A 20,190-nucleotide genomic window follows, 5' to 3' on the forward strand; every position below is an offset into this window, starting at 1 on the left:
ATGGTGATTTTTTGGAAAATTTAAAGGAATACAATAAGTATTGAAATGTAAAGTATTAAATCGTATTGGATGTGTGAAAAACATTTCCTTTCACAAGATACATAAAATGATTTTGGTAAAAAGCATGTTGCCCTACCAAGTCTTTCAGTGGTATCAAATTAAGCTAATTAGTGCTATACAATAAAATTGCCAATATGCAGTAGCCCAATGAGTGTTTATGTTCCCGAGTGTTCAGTGGAGGCTGCTGAAGGGAAGAACGGCTCGTAATAATGGCAGGAATGGAGCAAATGGAATGGCATCAAACAACATGGAAACCATGTGTTGGCTATATTTGATACCATTCCACAGATTCCACTCCAGCCATTAACACGAGCCCGTCCTCCCCAATTAAGGTACTACCAACCTCCTGTGTTAGCAATGTCCCAGAATAAAGCATTCATTTTTATCATAACCCTAATGCCTTTCCAAGGTAGCATATTGTGTTTTTGTATATGTTTTACTCAATATGAAGTTCATTGTTTGATTTCTGCTCCTCCTATCCTTCTTGACTGTACCTGGAGCAGAGGTACGAGCGAACTCGTGAACATAATTCTTACAACAAACACCCTCCCACCCGCGCACACACACTTCCACCCACATCTGCTATACCACCCCCTTTCTCACGTCCATACTCACACCCACCCACTCAAACACACGTTACACAAACACAAACACATACAGACACACAACGTTTCCCCACAGACTTGAGTATTTGAATTGTGTATCTGCCCCTTGTCACTGAGAGCAACTGAATTTTAAAAAGACATTCATATACCCTGACCTATACTTTTTAATAACTAGACTTATGTTGAATTCATCTGCTCTCAGTGTTCTATATATTGTCTGTCTTTGGGGAAATTTTGTAGGCCTAATATTAATGTGTATGTGTATACGTAGCCCATGGGCTACTTTGGGTAAAGTACTAAAGACGTTTACTCTAAGCTCTGAATAAGCGTGTTTATTGAATGTTGCAATAATGCTTAAAAATGTATCCCATTTAGGCTACATAATTAGCCTATACACCTAACACAAATGACAGATTAGCCTGTAGGGTAAGTGGTGCCAAAACGAAACCAAAACATGTTTCCTCTCTATCAATAACACCTAAAGCTCGGTTCTGAAGCTCTAACTGTATGTGAGGGTGACTGGGGGCTGGTCTGGAGACTGGAAAATTCTGCATTTTGAAACACCTGAAACAGCTTTAATCTGCAATCTAGAACCATACCCGTGTTTAATTTATGTACAAAATATGTATACTTTTATGCATAGAAAAGCAAGCAATAACTAAATGTACTGAATAAGGCACATTCCTTTCAACATTTTATTCAGATTTTAGCAGAGATGTAGAGAAGCACTCTACCAACAGTCATGCCAACTAAAACAGTTAGACAAGCTCGATCTTGAAGCTAGTTCGTAGGTTGGGAGATTGGGAACACATCTGGGCTTGCTAATACCAACCGTATAAGATTGCCAGGGTGCTAGGAGTGTTTTTTTTAACGGGACAAATGTAAGGGGGCACATGCCCCTGTACCCCCGTTTGTGCATGACACCTCTGCTCCCAGCTCATCCTTCTCCAGCAACGATTCATTTGAGAGGAGCATGCGCTGAGGAAGAGGCGGCGTCATCGAGCTGCCTGGGGCTGATCTTTGACATGTTCCCGCTCCCCACAAGTCATATCTTCCGCACTTCCAGGTGCCATTGGCAATTATTTACTCGAAGTCTATCATTTAAATGGCATTGGGAATCAATTGAAAAGCATCATTCAAAAGAATACGACATGTTCACTCACTAGTTAATTAGTTCAGGCTATAGCGTATATCCGGGTAATGCGAAAACATGTCTAAGACATCTGAACATTAAACTTTGATTCAATGAATGATTCAACCGAGCTGGAACGGGGTAGGAAGAAAAATTGTTTGATTGCCGAGAAACGTAAGCAGCTTATGTATATGCCACAGAGAATTGTAGGTAAGTCAATGACGGGATAGCCTCTTCACATGGTCTCAGACTGAGAAAGCTGCCTCAGTTACTCGCCACCTGCATCAACATGCACTCGTTCATCGCTCATGATATGACATTATCAGATTTATTTTTTGGGTCACTCCCTACCCTCACACATAACTCAAATACATTTTCTGCAGACAAAAAAAAATCCTGTATGGTCAAAAACATAATACATTAAGTGCAAATACATGTTTAGGTTACTAATTATGAATTAGTGCAAATACAGTGGGGGTATGTACAAAGATTATCGGGACCTGCCAGATGTTCTGTAACCAATGAGCCCTCGTGGCTGTCTTATTCACAGACAGAAGCAACCACTCAAATCGTTTCAAGTAGCCATACTCTCAACCTGTGTTGCCTAAACAATACAATCCACTAACTATTCCAGAAAGCAACAGTCTCAGTCAGAGAAAGTATACCCAAGTGATTGAAATAAATCAACACAACTGTATAAATGATATTGACACGCATTCATACGCCTAACCATGTCTCGGCATACAGAAGGCTCCAGCCCCGCTCAGGACTGAGTCAAGTTCAAGTTCACGGCTTCCCTGACTGCGCAACCTCCCCGTGTGGGGGAGGGGATGTTCGCTGGCTTTTCGGGAGTACAGGGGTCTCTCTACCAAACGTAAAGCCTGTGCCAAAACGGTTAAAAGATGCTGTCATAATTCTCAAATTGAAATGGTCTGAGTCATTGCCGGGTGTTAATTTTCTACATTGTATTTCATTTGGATGCATGGACAAACAAGCGATTACATAAGCAGGAGTTCAAATCAAATTGTATTGTCACATGCGCCGAGTACAACCGAATACCGTGAAACGTTAACTTTACAAGCCCTTCGCAAACAATACAGTTCGAGAAATAGAGTTAAGAAAATATTTACTAAATAAACTAAAGTAAAAATAATAATAATAGTAAGTAACACAAAAAAATGACAACAATAAGGAGGCTATAGAGGGTACAGGTACCGCGTTAATGTGCGTGTGTACAGGTTTGTCGAGGTAATTAGGCTATAGGTTAGGCTTCATAACATGTGGGTTTGAGTAGCCTGATTTAGATAGCCTACCATTTTTACTTTCAAGGAGACATACATTTTAGTTGAGTTTACATTTTGGCCTTACCTGCTTAAATTAACCTCAGCCACAATGTTTGTTTTGTGACCAGCGAGAAGGTTATGCCTAGGCTACACATATATCTTGAAACTTGGAATTTGGCCTGCCGTGTTGACACTGTAAGCCACATTAACATGGATTGCAGACCATGTTCACCAAACAGATTGTTATATGGTTATACGTCATGACTTATTCACGAGAGGTGGTGCAATACGAATCCATAGCTGATGCGGTTTCATATCTCAAACCATACTTTTTTTTACCACTTGAAGCAGAATATAATGTACATAGTGCAGATACACCCATATTCTTATAGCATGCATACTCTTGCTGACCAAATATGAGTCGTAGCTTTATAGGTGTATGAAAATGCTGGTCTGAAATGACCCGCTTAATAACCATGTTTGGCACCAGTAGAGTTCCTATCAAAACCATTATGAGTGTGAAGAAGACATAAAGACGGGGACATTTTTTAACGCTTGCAACACTTTTTATTATATTTGTATGCAGTAAAATTCTTATCACAATAATGAAGAAAACACCTCTTTAACTTTGAACAAAAACACATAACAAAACAACTGCCCGTGTTTAGCTCATAATTGTACATATTTATAGTAAAGAAACATTCTTTATAAATATTGTTTCATCTGTAGCAAGTAAATACCATAATTTAATTACAAACGGATAAATAAGGCAGTCGATATTTACAAAAGGAAGGGGGTACAGAAAATCCAACGGCACAACGTTTATTTTCCTCACAATCTTCCAGATAGCATTTCACAATTCAAAACTTCCAAAACACAAAACATCACAAGTTAAGCCCAGCAAACTAAATATACATTCACAAGCAAAATATTGTGGTCTGTTTGAGTTAAGTGTTGACTTTGGCACTCTTTCCAGTTTATAGATGTTTAGTATAGTTACAATCAATTTGCCTTAGGATCACAACATTTAACATCATAATACAACTTGAATCGTAAAATGTGCACTAAAAGTCCAGTTAGAGAAATAGCTACCATTGAAGGAACATCTATACACCACAGACTGACAAAAATCTATCACAACCAATGGGAAAGAGGGCGTGTAATATTTACAAATATATTGAATACAGCTTAAACATATCACATATTTTCTTCTGTTGGTAAGTGAGATTTCTTCCCTGGTGGTTTTGAATCGCTTTTTATGATTTTGAAGCGTTCATAGTAGGTTATTCGTGCTCTCCTCGGTGCACAAGTGTCCGAATCTCCTGCGCTGGTAGGGGTTCTGAGCAATGGTCTTGTATTCGCTTTTCGGTTCAGTCCTAAACATACCATTCACTGAAATTGGACGATAGGCTGCTGTGACCATTGTGGTTGTTGTGGACTGCGGGGGACAGATTGTTGTTGCTTTGGGTCTCGGTGTTAGGGGAGACGAGACCGGGTGGAGTGGACGATTCATAACCAGAACTGGCTGCAGGCGAGGAGTCGGACGCTGGAGGGGGGGCCGCTTCGTGGACCTGGAGAAAAGTGCAAATCAAATGAGTTTACGATATCAAGACAGGCAAATTGTGAAGTTTGATTTCAAAGTGCTTCAAGAATGGTGGGGAACGTAACGTAAACAACAGATGTACACAGCCCTTAAATGCTGCTTTCAGCTGGAAAGTGAATGACTGAAAGTCCATTTACCTTCATGTGTTTTCGTAGAGAGCTGGGATGTGTGTAGGACTTGTCACACATCTTGCAAAGATATGGTTTGTCTGACGTGTGAACGTGCATGTGCTTCTTTCGGTCGCTGCTGTTGGCAAACCGCCTGTCGCAGCCTTCAAACTCACACTGGAATGGTTTCTCTCCTGCCGAAAAACAAGTATAAAACAGACACGTTAGATTCAGTTCAGCAAAAACCTACCAAACGTCTATGCCTTAGGCCGAATACTATAGGTTTTGGAGTCAATAACATGGTCATTCAACGAGGAGTAACGGGTTAATTCATAGCGTTCGTCATATTTAGTGGGTGCTGTTATTTTCACTCACATGCCTTCCATTCAGTTAAATCTCAATTGTAACACAAAATGGATTTAAAAATGTGAACTATGTTCGTGGGTGCCGAAATGTTATGTTATATGGTGGGTTTTAAGAAATAGCTTATCATTTAGGCCTATGGGAAGCCTATTTCTTTGAAGCACATCAATTGAATGTAAGTAAGCCAGTAGGCTAAGTACATTTAGGCCTACTTATGTATTTCATAGACTACTATATTTCAATATATGTCAGGGCTCTGAAATTTAGAATTGATGTCAAAATAGTAACAACATGCCCGAGTTAAATGAATATAGCCTAAACAATACGCAAACACATGTGGGGCAAAACCCTTTGGTGCATAAGGCGCGCCATTTGCTGGGAAACAATAACAAAACGAATTAGCACCTGACCAATTCCATGGCTGTATAGCACAACTAAATCCCCCCAGAAAATAGTCCCAAAGTGAAAGGCTGGTAATGCGTCTAGCACCTAGGCTACTACCAATGGAATGCTTGAGAAAACAGAATAGGCCATTACACACATTCACACACTTGCATGTTTGCGATGAGTAAATTCGCTATACGATTTCCAGAAAACAAAAAGCCAAACAATAATTCTCAACGGACAAAACAAAATAAATCGATATGTGAAAAAGAGGCGAGGCATTCCGGATATAATCCTAAAAGCTCAGTCTTGCGTAAACATTAAACCGGGTGATGAGATTTACTACTGCTCCGCTGCGAGCCAGAAGCCCTCGTCTCGCCTTTGACCCATTTTTAAGTTTACAAACCATAAAACCTCGACAGAATATTACATAATTTAGCACATTGTTGCAAAACATTGAGTTTCACCAAAACTGGACGAAATCTAATCGTTTCGATACGCGTCGGCTATGTGTTTACTCTTTTAGAGTACAATTCGCACATTATGGTAGCAGCTTTTCTTTCTTAAATCCAAATCTACTTTGACCATAGGTGTGAATGTCTACCTTGGCAGTCTAAAAATACCCCATCGACCGATAGTCATCTTAAATTTGGTCAACTTGGATGTTTTGACAACGAGAATAATTCGTTTTTTGCAGGCTAAGCAATTGGCTAAGATTAAATATAGCATGGCGCATTTGGCACAGCGAATTCTTAACTGTGCCGTATACTTTTACGAAACGAAAACAGTGCTCGAGAGATGAGAAACATTTGGGCAAAATGCTATAAATATTATATAATTACCTGTATGTGTGCGCTTGTGAATCTTCAAGTTTTCCGACCGTGCGAAGACCTTGCCACATCCAGGGAAGGGGCAGGGGAAGGGTTTCTCTCCCGTGTGGACCCGAATGTGATTCACCAGTTTGTATTTTGCCTTAAACGGTTTGCTCTCGCGGGGGCACTCTTCCCAAAAGCAAATGTGGTTGCTCTGCTCCGGTCCTCCGACGTGCTCCACGGAGACGTGCGTGACCAGCTCATGCATTGTGCTGAAAGTTTTGTTGCAACTCTTCTTGGGGTTGCTTAGCTGCTCCTGGTCGATCCATTTGCAGATGAGCTCCTGTTTGATGCACTGCTGCCGCATGTAGCGGAAAAAGGCACCGGGGTGGTGCTGGTGAGCTCCCATGTGCATACCCATGTTCATATTCATGCTGCTGTACTGGTTATGGAGCTGGGCGGCCGAATAAGGGTCGGTCCTTGGGCTGGAGACCTGGTGGTACTGGTCGGAACGCCCGAAAACCTCACCTGGTAGTCCAATACGCATTTGCCCGTTGAGCACATTCGGGGATCCGTGGGACCCATGCTGGTCGTGAATCCCGGGGAACAGAATGTGGCCTTGACTGTCTGTGTGGGAATGATGGAGAGACCCGGTAGTGGGGCCGAAAATAGCGTGCTGACTGCTCGCCGGAGAGGATTCTCCGAAGCCGCGGCTGCGAAAAAGAAAGTCCCTGGTGGAGTTGAATGGGGAACTCGCGTACGAGGTGACATGGGCGGCGTGTGCACCCAATGCTGCTGTGGGGTAGCCGGGCGCCTGAGAGGTGAAGGCTGAGCTCTGTCCCGGAGAAAGATCATGGTTCAGTTTAAAGGCACCCATGTGTGCCGAGTCGACGAAGCTATTTTGTGCTAAACTCAAGTCTCTCTCCTGCATCTCGCTCGCTGTGTGATGCCTGGCAAACGTGCCAACTCCCAGTCCGGGGAACTGGTGACCTGCGTCCAGTAACATGGTCTCTCAAAGCGAATTTCGTTCGAATCAGCTTGTGTACAAACAATTTTGGGGGGAAAAGTACAATTCAATATTATATTCGGTTAGGGTTATTCACAACTTCATTGCATGGAAACACCATATCAGGCAAAGTTCAAAGCGATGATCCGCTCGTAGGGGAAAAACTACACAAACACGTCTATATTCACTGGTAGTTAACTTGTTACTAAAAATCCCCATGAAACGAAGAGATTCCTTTGCGTTTTTCCTCTGGAAACTGTGAATGCTGATTGCGTTTAAACACACAGGAAGAATTGAATAATTATCTTACTAGGTGTCCTCGCACGGAGAGAGTGCGGGTTGCTGCAGCATCTCGGATTGTTGTTCGGATTGGTGTGTTTATTTCTTTCGCTTGTCTGTGTTTATCGCGGAGGGTCCCTCTTTCACCGTGGACTGGCACTAGCTCCTCTTACGCCCCCTTTAACTGAATCCCGGTCATTCATTCCAAGCAGTCTCATTGGCCACTTCGTCTCATCAATCCCAAGTGCCCCTCCAATAGCAGGTACCGCTTTGACGACTAATAGCTGATCGCCATTTTCACTAATAATTACCGCCTACTTGTTAGGAGCGGCTTTTAGGGGGAAGGGTACAATGAGAGAGGGAGCGAGAGCGAGTGTGGGGTGGGGTGGGTGGGTGGGGGGCATAGTATCGGAAATGATTCCTCAAAACCTTAATTTTATAGCTTGTTGTATAACCAGTGGCTTGACAACACGAAATTGCACGTTGTGTGATAACGGGCTTTAAAAGTTGAGCTACGGTTACATAAATATGATAGAAAATAACGATCATTGAAATAGCGAGCTGGTCTTTTGGGGAGAAGGTGGGGTCAGCACATGTAATGAAATGTAAACAGTCATAGTCAATTTATCATTAGACAGGCGGATGTAGTTAGCAAATATTTTAAATGATTTAGTCAAAACATTATTTTAGGTATTGACAGTGTTTATATGTAGTCTATACGTAATAACGCACGCGTTTATACTAACTGACTTATATCACGGGAGACCTGGCTGCGTTTATATGTGGGTAATAACGGACGCTTAAATAGGCCACATATCTACAAGCTCTGCAATATACATGTGAAGTTATACAAAGGAAACTGAAGCATACAATATAGGAAATCAGAAACCAATATGCCATTTAATTTCATGGAATACATAATACATATAATAGTGAGCATTATGCATTATTCATGATGTATTTCATGACATTAAATGGCATATTGTTTTCTGATTCGCTATGCTTACCTTAAGTTTCTACTGTTTATCCTCACATTTCTATTGTAGAGCTTGTAGATATATGTAACAGAGTACTATCAAAAAAATGTTACTGATCATTTACCCCATAAAGGGAATCATGTATGTTCATAGCATCTGCTCCTGCAACCCTCACTGAACTACCATAGGCTCATGTAAGTCTATACGTACGTTTGTTCAAATATTACACAGCAGTCTGCGCACCAATTGTAATGCCAAAATGACCCTTTTTTACATGACAACAGTACATGATGTTCATATTCTGCTAAAGAACATTGCCTAATCATTTGAAAACATAGAAATCACGAGTCTATAAAGGTAGTGTGTTAGTCAATTGTCTACTATGCCTATAAAATGACACTTCTAAAAGTAATTCTAATGTGGGTTCCCATGTGTATTACGGGTTTGGGTTTGGGGAAGTGGTATTAGCCTACTGTTTCAATGGCATATTCAATCTTTACTACAGGGATGTATATTCCCCAAGCATGGCTTTGCACGCGCGCGCGCACACACACACACACACACCAGGTACTAAATATTCAGAGAGTACTTACCTTGTTTTTGTAGAGAGCCGGGTTGGTGGTTTGTTCACTTTGCTTAGCTTGTGCAGTGTGTCAGTCTTGCCCCAAAAATATGGTTACTGTTTATGTTATCTGCAATCAACAGCATGAGCTTATGCTTGAATTGTTTTTATCCTGTAAAAGTGTTTTTTAAATGCGTAAAATGAGATGACTATAGATATCTATTGCCTAACGATAATCAAAACACACTGCCATAGGAATACACCCATTATTTCTAATTAGTCATAATTTGGTGAAAATATTAGGGAGCATTACAGACAATAATTGTGTGTAACTTCATCACAATTGGGTGTGTTTGTTGAAAACAAATGTATTAAATTAATAAATAAAATAGAGTTTCTAGAATAGGCTACTAAAGAATAAAATAGCCTAGATCCAAAAGCCTAATGGTCCTTCCCTTCAACTGCCATAGCCTACCATAAAGTCCCAATCAATCTCAACAAGAAACCTCGCTTGCTAGTCGTGCCTGCAAAAACACCGCCAACTCACAAGGTTTGCTAATATAGTGAGTCTTTTCATCTAAAGCGCGTACTGTATGGGCTGCGTTTAACAACGGTCTCCCAACAACAGCTGCCCATTGAAATGTACACACTAAGTGAAGGAAGTTTACTTACACTCCCATTGAACTCAAGTCCCACAAGTGCTCCTGCTCCAACACAAATTAAACTTTCTCTGGTCCCTCTCGGCTCCCAAACACTTAAAATAGCGGGCAATAATGGGACGGAGAGTAGGTAGGACGTCTGAAAACTTTGGGAATCCTGTCCCTCTCTCACTCAGCCCCAAGCCGGGGCAGCCAGAGCGTTCTCTGCCATTCTTCCAAGAATATATTTCTCCCCGCACCACGGGACACGCAGGATCTGATCCAAGTTCAAAGTCACGTCTGCCGACTTCTTAAAAGAACTTCTTTATTTCCGTGGAAAACTACAAAACCCCTTGGCCCTGTCACTTGACAGAAATAAATGAAAGAGAAAGAAAGAAAACTCAATCGGATCAAGAGACCCATAGCTAGCTATGGGTTCTTATTTCCATCTACCTCTAGAAGAAAGGACCATCTGAAATTCCCCCACGACATACATTTCAACAAGTTTCTCAGAGCCAGAATACAGGACGAGCCAGAAAGTGTTAAAATACATAGCCCATAACATACATTGTAAAATGTATATAAACTAATATATGGACACTAACACACCTTTCACTATTTTTGGTTTACAGAGAAAAAAACTCCCACAGAAGTTCTGACTAAATATTCATGATAATGCTTATGATTTGAATATTGCCAACAACAAGGATAAAAGCATTGCATGCCCTGACGGCGCAGCGCTTAAAAGCCGGGCGTATTTCATTAGTTCATTTGACAATAGCAATATGTTGACGCATTGGAAGGTTACTTGTGTGGTTTCCATGACCCTGTTTGTTTCATGAATGTTTTACCTATGACCCATTGATACCACATATGTTCGCCTCTTGACTTGTTCTGTAAAAAAAAAAATGATAACAAAGAGCCTTTTATTTTAAGAAGTTTACAGCCCGTCTTCCAGCTGAGCGTCTGAAGTAAGGATAAGGCCTTGGGAGCATTTTCTTACGAATCGGAATCAAGGAATTGAACTCCTTCATTCAGTTGGGAAGTTCAGAAGGGTGCTCTTTGAAATAACCCTTCGGAAATTCTGTAATAGTTTTTTTCTTCGCCTACTATATAAAAACCTAGAAGCCTGGGCCTGACAACTATGGACCCTTCTCTGTACTAATGTGAATTGTAAAATAATATATTAATTTGTTTTTACTATTCCCTAGAGATCACTTTGAGATTGGAATCGTATTATCGAATGAAACACTTGTTCGTAGATGATAACAACATACACATTGTACTGTATGTATCACAACGGGGTTGTTTCATTGACCATTCATTAGATGTAAATTAAAAACCTGTGAGCCAAATTATGTATAGGCCTACCTGTTATTTGTATGTGCAGGCCATCTATTAATTATGTTTAACAATATATTGGGAGATGTGCTTACTGTTTATTATAATTGCGCATTGTAGGCTAGCCTTCTGTATCCAAAAAGTACACTCTATGACTCTTTGAAGCACGTATCAATGGTAATTATGAATTTAAACCACATGTGCATGCAGACCTATTCCCTTTTAAGTCAATACCCATATAGGCTAACTGATTTATACAGAGTCATGGATAATGACTAAGCACTAGGCCTAATATGTCCGTTGTTGCGCAATTTTTAAAAAGTATTTTAGAGATATATAGGTTTCTCCAAAGGTAAAATCAACTATGAGTGCAACTGTTGATTTTCAAGTCATCGGAAGACAAGGAACCATGCCATAAGTTGACTATTTATTAATAATAATTGTTCAGATTGTCAGCTACAGTATGTGATAACACCATTCAACTATGCTAAGGTCTTGGGTCAAACAAATTCCTCTGTAAAAAAAGTAGGCTATTAAATACGAAATAGTAATCTTACATGCACTGCCCCTATGTCGAGAACAAAACTACTCTGCGAAAGTGTCTAGAAGTATTAGATTCATGAATTTAATTAGTTGAAGTTGACTACTGGGGTAGTTTTGGGCAAACCCCGTCATGTTTCTACCACTTTAAGAACCAATTACATCGAGATGTAAGAGGCCGTCGATCATAAATCGATTACAAAGGTGTCTGAAAAAAAGACATATGAAATCGATGACAGATACACTTCCTGCTGTGTCGAACAGGGACCATACAAGAAGGCGTGGGCCACGACCATAAAAGTGAAACAATTCTAGGTTTTACAAGCTTCTCTTACTCCGTTCCTTGCTAGGGTCATAAAAACTGAATTGAACTATTTTGAATGGATCACTGGCAACTTATTGAGAAACTATTTACACTACTCAGTTCCCTCCATACATGGGGCAGTGGTGAGAATGAAAATCCTAGATTTGTAAAGTCATTTAGCAAAATAGATAGGTCTTAAATATAATACGTTGTATAATGTGTATGCAATTGTTGATCAAATGCTGGCTAAAATCTCCGATGGACATGATTGTTATATATGCAACACGTTTCATTTGTTAAATCTGGCACCCTGGTATGTGTAGGCTACTTGTGATTAATTCTTTGGCCTCAATTTTAACACTACAATTCAGATGCCAACACTTTTCTTTGATACTTGTATTGATAAAATAATCCTTTCTATGTGCCTATAAGATATGTGCTTCTATATCTAAGCACAAAATAAATACAAAATATTCCAACATGCTTTTCGGCTGTGACCGGTTTGGTTATGCATGGATGGTTGCACAGTATTGAATGACTTCCAAATTGTCCTAGTGCTCCGTGATACTTGCACAACTCATACAATACTGTATTAGTGGAGTATAAACACCGGTTTAGTAGACACCTCCGCAGTCCCCGAAAGACGGGGCCCCCACCCCCTCCTAACTGACAATTTTGGATATTATCTGGAAAATGATCTTATGTAGTTTATTGTAATAGCCATCTGTCACTTTAAATAATTATTTATCTCAAAACGGATTCATAAAAGATGTGTCCTGAGATTTGGTCAACTCAGTCAGATTTGTCTAAAATCCAAAATGAATGAGGAATGAGCAGGGACAGCTCTACCATAAGGACCCCTTTATCCATGTCTTCATTACATGTAGTGCATCAAGACCACTCATGGTCTGAAAAGTTCTCTACTTTTAATAGATTTAAACAAACAGTATTGGAATCACCATGCATAAGCTCCATCTTCCAATTAATAATACTTCTGGTTCAAACATGTTACATTTAATGAGGTTTTAGAGTCATAAAGCAACTAAGGCTAACACATTTGCTATTGTGCATATCACTTGAATGAAGTCCGATTTTTGTTCAACTCAACTCTATCAGAGTGCTAACATATCCGATAGTATGTTTATGTTTTTGTTGGGTACTTTCAAATGAATCATGTTACATACTTTATAAACTTTTGTTTTTAGAGGCAAAAATATGTCTGTTTTGAGTATCTGTTGTCAACTCCATCAGTAGCTTGTCAGATCCAGCACTGATGGAAACATATTGAATCACTGTTTTGCTTGCTCATATCTTGCGGCCCCGCGAAACTGCGCTACGCTACTAAGTATAAAGTTGCAATAACTCAATAAATAATTCAGAAATGTAACACGGACAGACATCAACTGCATGGTATGTCACCCATATCAAGTGGAAACATCATTAAGCATTTTTTTAAAGGGGAAAGATGTTATGGTGGGAAAACAATATGAAATATAATTGTATGCATTTAAAACATTTCTATTGCATACTAAATGATAAATTGTTAAATAATAATCACTAATTTGAATAGCGACTTTGAAGTGTTGTGGACATTTCAGCTTTCGCTATGGCCATTAGTCTTGGAAACAAAATACATTGTTCGAGACCATGGCTTTAAAAGTACTTGATTGGCTAAATGTCTCCATTATTATTGATGTGTATGTATTTAATTTGACCTGAATAAAAGTACATATAGCCTACTTGAGTTATGGTGATAAGAATATATTTTATTTTAAAGTATGTTTTCTACATTGGGGTTACACCCCTAAAGAAGAATACGAACAAGAAGAGATAAACGCTTTCTAATACTGTAGACGTCCTAAATTTCATCCACGTGCGTCAGCCCCGGGTAAACACCATGCCGCATAAACTGATTTGCTGGTAACTTTGAGTGTAAAACTTTTTGGAGTCAACAGCGATAAAGAGAGCGAGGGGGCGGAACCCCGCTGAGCCCTTGCGCTGAACGACAGCCAATCGCTTCGTTCTCTTAACTGCCAGTCACCGAAATCCATCCAATACCCGCAGTGCCATTTCTAAACTGTATTCCCTACTGTGTCCTCCAACTGTTGTATGTTCTGTCAATCGCTTGAGGACTGAGTGGGAAAAGGAACAAGCAGAGTTAGAGGCAGGACAAAAGAAGTTATATAGTTCGCTTATATACATATATTTTAATGTTTTAGAAAAGCGTGATGGTGGGGGAGAAACAATAGCGGTGGATGGACTTGACAGTGTAGTTATGGAGCCCCCTTTGAGCAAGAGGAATCCGGCGATAAGATTAGCGGATTTGGCAGCGACTCAACCTCTTCCTCATCAGAATATGACAGGCTTCCCGGGGCTAGGGGTGCATCACCCTCACTCCCACCATGCCCACCACCACCCTGGGGAGATGGGCAACGACCCCGGAGTGGCACTCACTCCATTTGGACCCGAGCACATGGCACAGACAAACGCTCTCAAACTTAGCCCCTCTCAGCACATTCAGAGCCATCACGAAGCCCAGACCGCTGCAACGGCAGCATCCTTCACTTCTGCTCAGACCACAGTAGGTTTCCCCGTGGCTCCTCACCCCCACTCAGGCTACTCTAGCAGCAGGGACTACATCCTCAGGAGAGAACTCTCAGCCTCGGCTATGCATGCACTTGGCGACCAGCATAGTTCCGCCTCCTCCCCTCATCACCATGGCATGTTCATCGCACCAACAGGTGCTTATGGGCACGCCGAGACTGGTGCCCATCCACTTTTCTCTGGACTCCACGACCAAGCGGCCCCAGGTGCCCACCACCACCACCACCACCACCATGCCCTCAACGGGCAGATGCGTCTGGGTCTACCGGGGGACATCTACGGCAGGCCAGAGCACTTTGGCCACAGGCCCGAGCACTATGGACCCTCTTCTATCCACAGCTACAACTCCATGAACCTCAATGTGAACATTGCTTCTGCTCCTCACGGAGCCGCGGGAGCATTTCTGAGATACATGAGGCAGCCCATCAAGCAAGAGTTAATCTGCAAATGGATTGAACAGGATGAAACTTCAAAGAAGCCCTGCTCCAAAACGTACAGCACCATGCACGAGCTGGTCAACCATGTCACGGTGGAGCACGTCGGGGGACCGGAGCAAGCCAGTCATGTCTGCTTCTGGGAGGAATGTCCGCGGGAGGGGAAAGCTTTTAAGGCGAAATACAAACTGATAAACCACATCCGAGTTCACACGGGAGAGAAACCATTCCCTTGCCCTTTCCCCGGCTGCGGAAAAGTTTTCGCCCGCTCGGAAAATCTGAAGATTCACAAAAGGACACACACAGGTCAGTGCAAGTTTTCCGAATGATTTTAGAACTGCATTAAAACAAACAGAAATCGATCTCTTGAATGAAAGTAGACGCTTTAAAAATGTTAAAGACACTTTTTTTGTGTCATCGACAACAAAATATATATTGTGAAAAGCTTTCATTTGAATTGCTGGCGGGCATGGGGTGAGCATGCGTAAAAGTAACAGGAACTATATTTAATTGAATACAATGATGAATTATGGTCAAGCCAAGGCATCACGTGATTCGATGTACAGTAATAACTTTTTGAAAGAAAGCTATTTACTCGAAGAGACGTGGAAGCTAGAGGTGGGGGATTATGCCATATGGTTCTAGTTATTAGTCCGTATGACGTTTACGCCGTTATGGGTCATGTTAGCGCTATGTTGATTTATCGACTCTTCACAGCAGAAGCAAACCATCACTTCGATGTCTAGTATGGATATTATACGTTACTAAATCGAGCTCCTAAAAACTGTAGAAGCCCAGATGAAAATGAAACCATTTATTTTGGGGGGAACGTTATAACAGTTTTAGACTATTGTGTTATAGGCTGATGATAACCTATTCGAATCTTGACCCATAATAATTTCAGGCTGACCAAAGGAAAACAACAAAGTGAAAAGGGCTACTGGGGCTGGCTTTTCTTCCAAAATGATATACAGTAGCCTAGTACATGTCCTTAGAGGCCGACCATAGCAATGGCGTTTGTCAGTCTAAACACTTGTAGTATGATGCAATACAGTACGCAGCGGCACGCATGCTATGTTACCGAGTAGCCTGCAATGCAGACCCAATGTTCCACCTTATAACTCACACGGCGACGACGTAAGTGAGACAAGTGTGTCATTGAGGGCTGGCCTGTTTGGACAGCAAGTGGCTCCCAAGACTGGACTCACGCGAAAAACAGCACGGCAATCAGATCATGTCAGTGTCTTTGGTAGTAAGTGAGGAGGGAGACAAGAGCAGAGCCCACTGAAACCGTCATGATGCACCATCAAGCCTTTGGGGAGGACTTAGTAACAGCTAGCAAGAGAAGCCCCTTTTCCGTGCAGACTCAGAATTGTGGCAATAACACGTTTTTCTAAAGTGCAAACACAAACAATACACCCTAGGGGGTCGCCCCTACACTGTCATGGTGGCCCGATATATGTTTTTTCTATTTTGAGTTGTCCATCTTACAATCATAAATCGTGCTATGCACATTATTCTCAATACAAGCATTACAACAGATATGTTTATCTTTCGCCAAAAAGGCATTCATTTAGGACTACCAATGCACTTGTGTCCGCGACACTTATCACATAGCCAACATCAAAGCAACCTCTGAATGTTTTCGCCTTCTGGCATTCACAACAGTGAGAAAAACAGACGCAATGGGGGAAAAAAACAGTGACTGTATAGTCTACACATTTCCCCTGCGCGTTCACGTGTATAGCCCACGGGCCACCCTATGACATGTTCCACGTGCGTCAGTCAGTCAGGAACATTCCTTGTACATGTGGGAGAGGAGTGACGCGGATGTAGATGTATAATAAATAAGGTATGTCGGACAGGAAGCCCTAGTGGCAGAGTGGGCTGCCACACTGGCCATTTTTGGAGTAGTCTTATACTGCGGGAAGTGATATGTTACCAGTTAAGCGGTGGTTTCAATTATGGGCCTACTTTGGGTAGAGCATGTGAACGTCCATGTTTAATAACGGTGAAAATTGACGATCCTTTGTATATGTCAAATTTAAAGAAATTGGCATTTCTGTTTGCTGGGAATATATTGTATACATTTGATGTCATAACATTGTTATTGGGCCGATCCATTTGGTAACTTTGTTATGCTTCTTGGACTTCGATCAAATGTTTTTATGCAATGTCATCACTATGTTGTATATAATGTTAAAACACATGCACCCTTTCCTGATATGATATGAGTAGCCTCTAATGCTAAATATCTCAATCTCTTCCAGGGGAGAAGCCTTTCAAGTGCGAGTTTGATGGCTGCGACAGGAAATTCGCCAACAGCAGCGACCGGAAGAAGCACTCACACGTCCACACGAGTGACAAGCCTTACTACTGCAAAGTCAGAGGCTGTGACAAGTCCTACACGCACCCCAGCTCGCTGCGAAAGCACATGAAAGTCCACTGCAAGTCGCCCCCGCCCCCTTCTGCCAACGCTTCATACCATTCCTCTACGAACCCTCTTGGCGCGCCCATTTCGCCCGCTTCCGAACCGCACAGGAACCGGTCCGCGAACCTCTCGCCTCAGGTTACCAACCTCAATGAGTGGTACGTGTGCCAGGGGAGCGGGGGACCCAACCATCTCCACACCCCCTCCAGCGATGTGCCAACTTCGGACTCGGACGAAGAGGACTCTTTCAGAAATTCAGACCCGAGGACAATGCTCTAATGTTTACAAACATAACAAATTGCGTTTATTCCCCAAATTATCTCCCAACTGGTTAGAAGTGTAGTAAGAACTACCTGCATGGGGACTGTACTGACTGTAAGCATATAAATGGGACTTTATGGAGCAAGAAATAGCGCCGCGGATGTCAGATGATGATGAAGAACAACAGCCAATAAAACGTGCCCTCTCTGTTCGCTTTCTAAACAGCCGAATGTATCAACATCTCAACAAGTCTCAATATAGAAAAGCTTCAATCACCAGTATTATTTGAGAAAGGGAAATCATATTCATTTTGAAAGCTTTATTATTTAAATAGGCTATAGAGAGGACCAAGAGAAGCCTAAATATACTGAGAACAGAAATACAATGTCACCAGTAAGGATAAGTCTTTGAGAAAACACATGCACACATATGCAGGCTACATTTACATGCCTGCATCGTTTAACACGGATGAATTATGCTTACATTGACATTGTCCATATGATCGCAATCCACAGAAGGCAGAAATGGACGTTGCTCATGCAAAGTACATGAACCGTATCAACAGCCCATGAACACTATAATAATGCCTAAACATCCAAGAATGGGGGAGTGGCATTCCATTTTTCTTACGTATATCTCACAGTAGATGCGATAACTGATGTAGTCTAAACATCCAATTGAATATCGAACACCTGCAGATAGCGACAGACATTCGCACCCACATGATAAATTTGCTAAGAAGCAAGTGTCTAATAGGGTCCAAACTTAGTTTTAAGATTTAAGACTATGTTTGGATGGACTTTTGTTATATTTAAGAACAATTTAAGACTATATTTTATGCAAAAAAAACACACCACTTTTACACAAGTACGAATAAGTCCTTCGGGACCCTAAATATGTAAACTGACAGGTTTTGTCAATGACGGTCGGATTTGTATATAATTGTACTGATGCTCGTGAATGTTGTTCTTCGTCTTAATTACGAATAATATGTTGTTTTGTACATTGTAATTTATTTGCTGGTATAAATGTTGTACTGGATTTACAGAGACACCAAAGAATAATAATATTAATTTTGGTGACTATGTAATAGACCTACTGATGGTTTTGTTCTGTAAAAGAAAAATAATGATTCTTTACTTGAATAGGCAGTGTATTGTGAAACGTTCCTCTTCTCGCATGCCCTTTGTAGTGACTGTGTTTTTCTATTTGGGGTGCATGGTGCCATTATTTACGATGGATAAAAAGTGATGATGAAACAGCTATGATTGTGCAGACCCTTGATGTTCGTGATCCCGAGTGGCGCAGCGGTCTAAGGCACTGCATTTACAGACCCTGGTTCGATTACAGGCTGTATCACAACCGGCCGTGATTGGGAGTCCCATAGGCCGGCGCACAATTGGCCCAGCGCCGTCCGGGTTAGGGTTTGGCCAGGCTAGGCCGTCATTGTAAATAATAATTTGTTCTTCACTGACTTGCCTAGTTAAATAAAGGTTCAATAAAAAATCAACTAACAGGATGAATTCCTTTTAAAGCTTAATAAACACACCAGGCCGTGTTAGTAGTTAATACGTGTGTTTTAGTTAATAAAACTGTATTGTTTTTTCATAGAATGCATGAGGCCTGTCAGTGTAGGATGTCATTCCTTAGATAAGGATATGCCTACATAATTGACTTGTTTGCACGCAGTAAATGCAACCGTTTTGCTGGTAAACTCAGTTGTAAAGCTATTATCACATTATCGTAGCCTACAAATGATCGAAGTAATCGTAGACTACAAACACCTTGCCCAAAAACAAGCAACTGGCTGGCTGGATACCCGACTCTAATAATCACAGACGTAAACATCAACGGTTTTGTCAACAAGACACATCAAAATTCAACGGGGAGCCCCTCAAAGCTGACAAAGATGAAATGCGAGGGAATATGTGAATTCATAATTATTGACAGTTCAATAAAGTTTTCACTGGTAACTCACAAACAACAGGCACAGTAAAGGGCTGATATAAAACAATCAGGGCTCATGGAGAAAAGTATAGCCCCTTAATGGCGTTGTCTGAAATGCGGGACAGGACAAAGCAACCGAGCCATGTATCATTAATTGAAACAATAAAATATAAAAGATATCAATATGTTGGACCTTGTATAGACTATATAAAACAAGTCCCCCTTCTTATTTCCTCCATTAAAACGCGCAACCTCACTTTCAAAGTCGGCCCTGTCCAGAATTAAAATTGGCCAACCCGAGTCTTGCACAACTTCAAAGGCCTGCTATACTTCTGAGCGGAAGGCCCGCCGCTTTGACACTCTTCATGGTGCGTTACGATTTCAACAGCAATTGGGGAGCGAGACGCTCACATTTGAATATGTCTGGTAAAAACCCACTAACTGCCACTAAATGGACTATCATCAAAGCGCACAGTGCACCTTCTCCCCGAAAAACGTAATGTGTCGACAAAGATAG

General features: G+C 41.3%; 2 protein-coding genes across 5 annotated transcripts; one reads left to right on the forward strand and one right to left on the reverse strand.

Annotated features, from left to right (window-relative positions):
• Positions 1–3,624: 3,624 nt before the first annotated feature.
• Positions 3,625–10,045, reverse strand: LOC124041447 (zinc finger protein ZIC 2-like). 4 transcript variants are annotated; one of them, XM_046359054.1, is made up of 5 exons: positions 9,846–10,045; positions 9,205–9,303; positions 6,380–7,386; positions 4,821–4,984; positions 3,625–4,651 (listed from the first exon to the last, which is right to left on the reverse strand). In XM_046359054.1, exons 3-5 carry the CDS (start codon positions 7,353–7,355, stop codon positions 4,457–4,459), a joined length of 1,335 nt encoding a protein of 444 aa, XP_046215010.1. In that variant the 5' UTR covers positions 7,356–7,386; positions 9,205–9,303; positions 9,846–10,045; the 3' UTR covers positions 3,625–4,456. The 4 variants fall into 4 exon arrangements, with proteins under 4 accessions (XP_046215010.1, XP_046215003.1, XP_046214994.1 ...); XM_046359047.1 differs by having other exon boundaries at positions 9,205–9,345; XM_046359038.1 differs by having other exon boundaries at positions 9,205–10,045.
• A 4,071-nt stretch (positions 10,046–14,116) lies between these two features.
• Positions 14,117–18,989, forward strand: LOC124041464 (zinc finger protein ZIC 5-like). Its single transcript, XM_046359073.1, has 2 exons — positions 14,117–15,340; positions 17,305–18,989. Exons 1-2 carry the CDS (start codon positions 14,272–14,274, stop codon positions 17,742–17,744), a joined length of 1,509 nt encoding a protein of 502 aa, XP_046215029.1. The 5' UTR covers positions 14,117–14,271; the 3' UTR covers positions 17,745–18,989.
• Positions 18,990–20,190: the final 1,201 nt, after the last annotated feature.

This window comes from Oncorhynchus gorbuscha, linkage group LG01 (assembly GCF_021184085.1).
Source record: "Oncorhynchus gorbuscha isolate QuinsamMale2020 ecotype Even-year linkage group LG01, OgorEven_v1.0, whole genome shotgun sequence".
Taxonomy (NCBI): domain Eukaryota; kingdom Metazoa; phylum Chordata; class Actinopteri; order Salmoniformes; family Salmonidae; genus Oncorhynchus; species Oncorhynchus gorbuscha.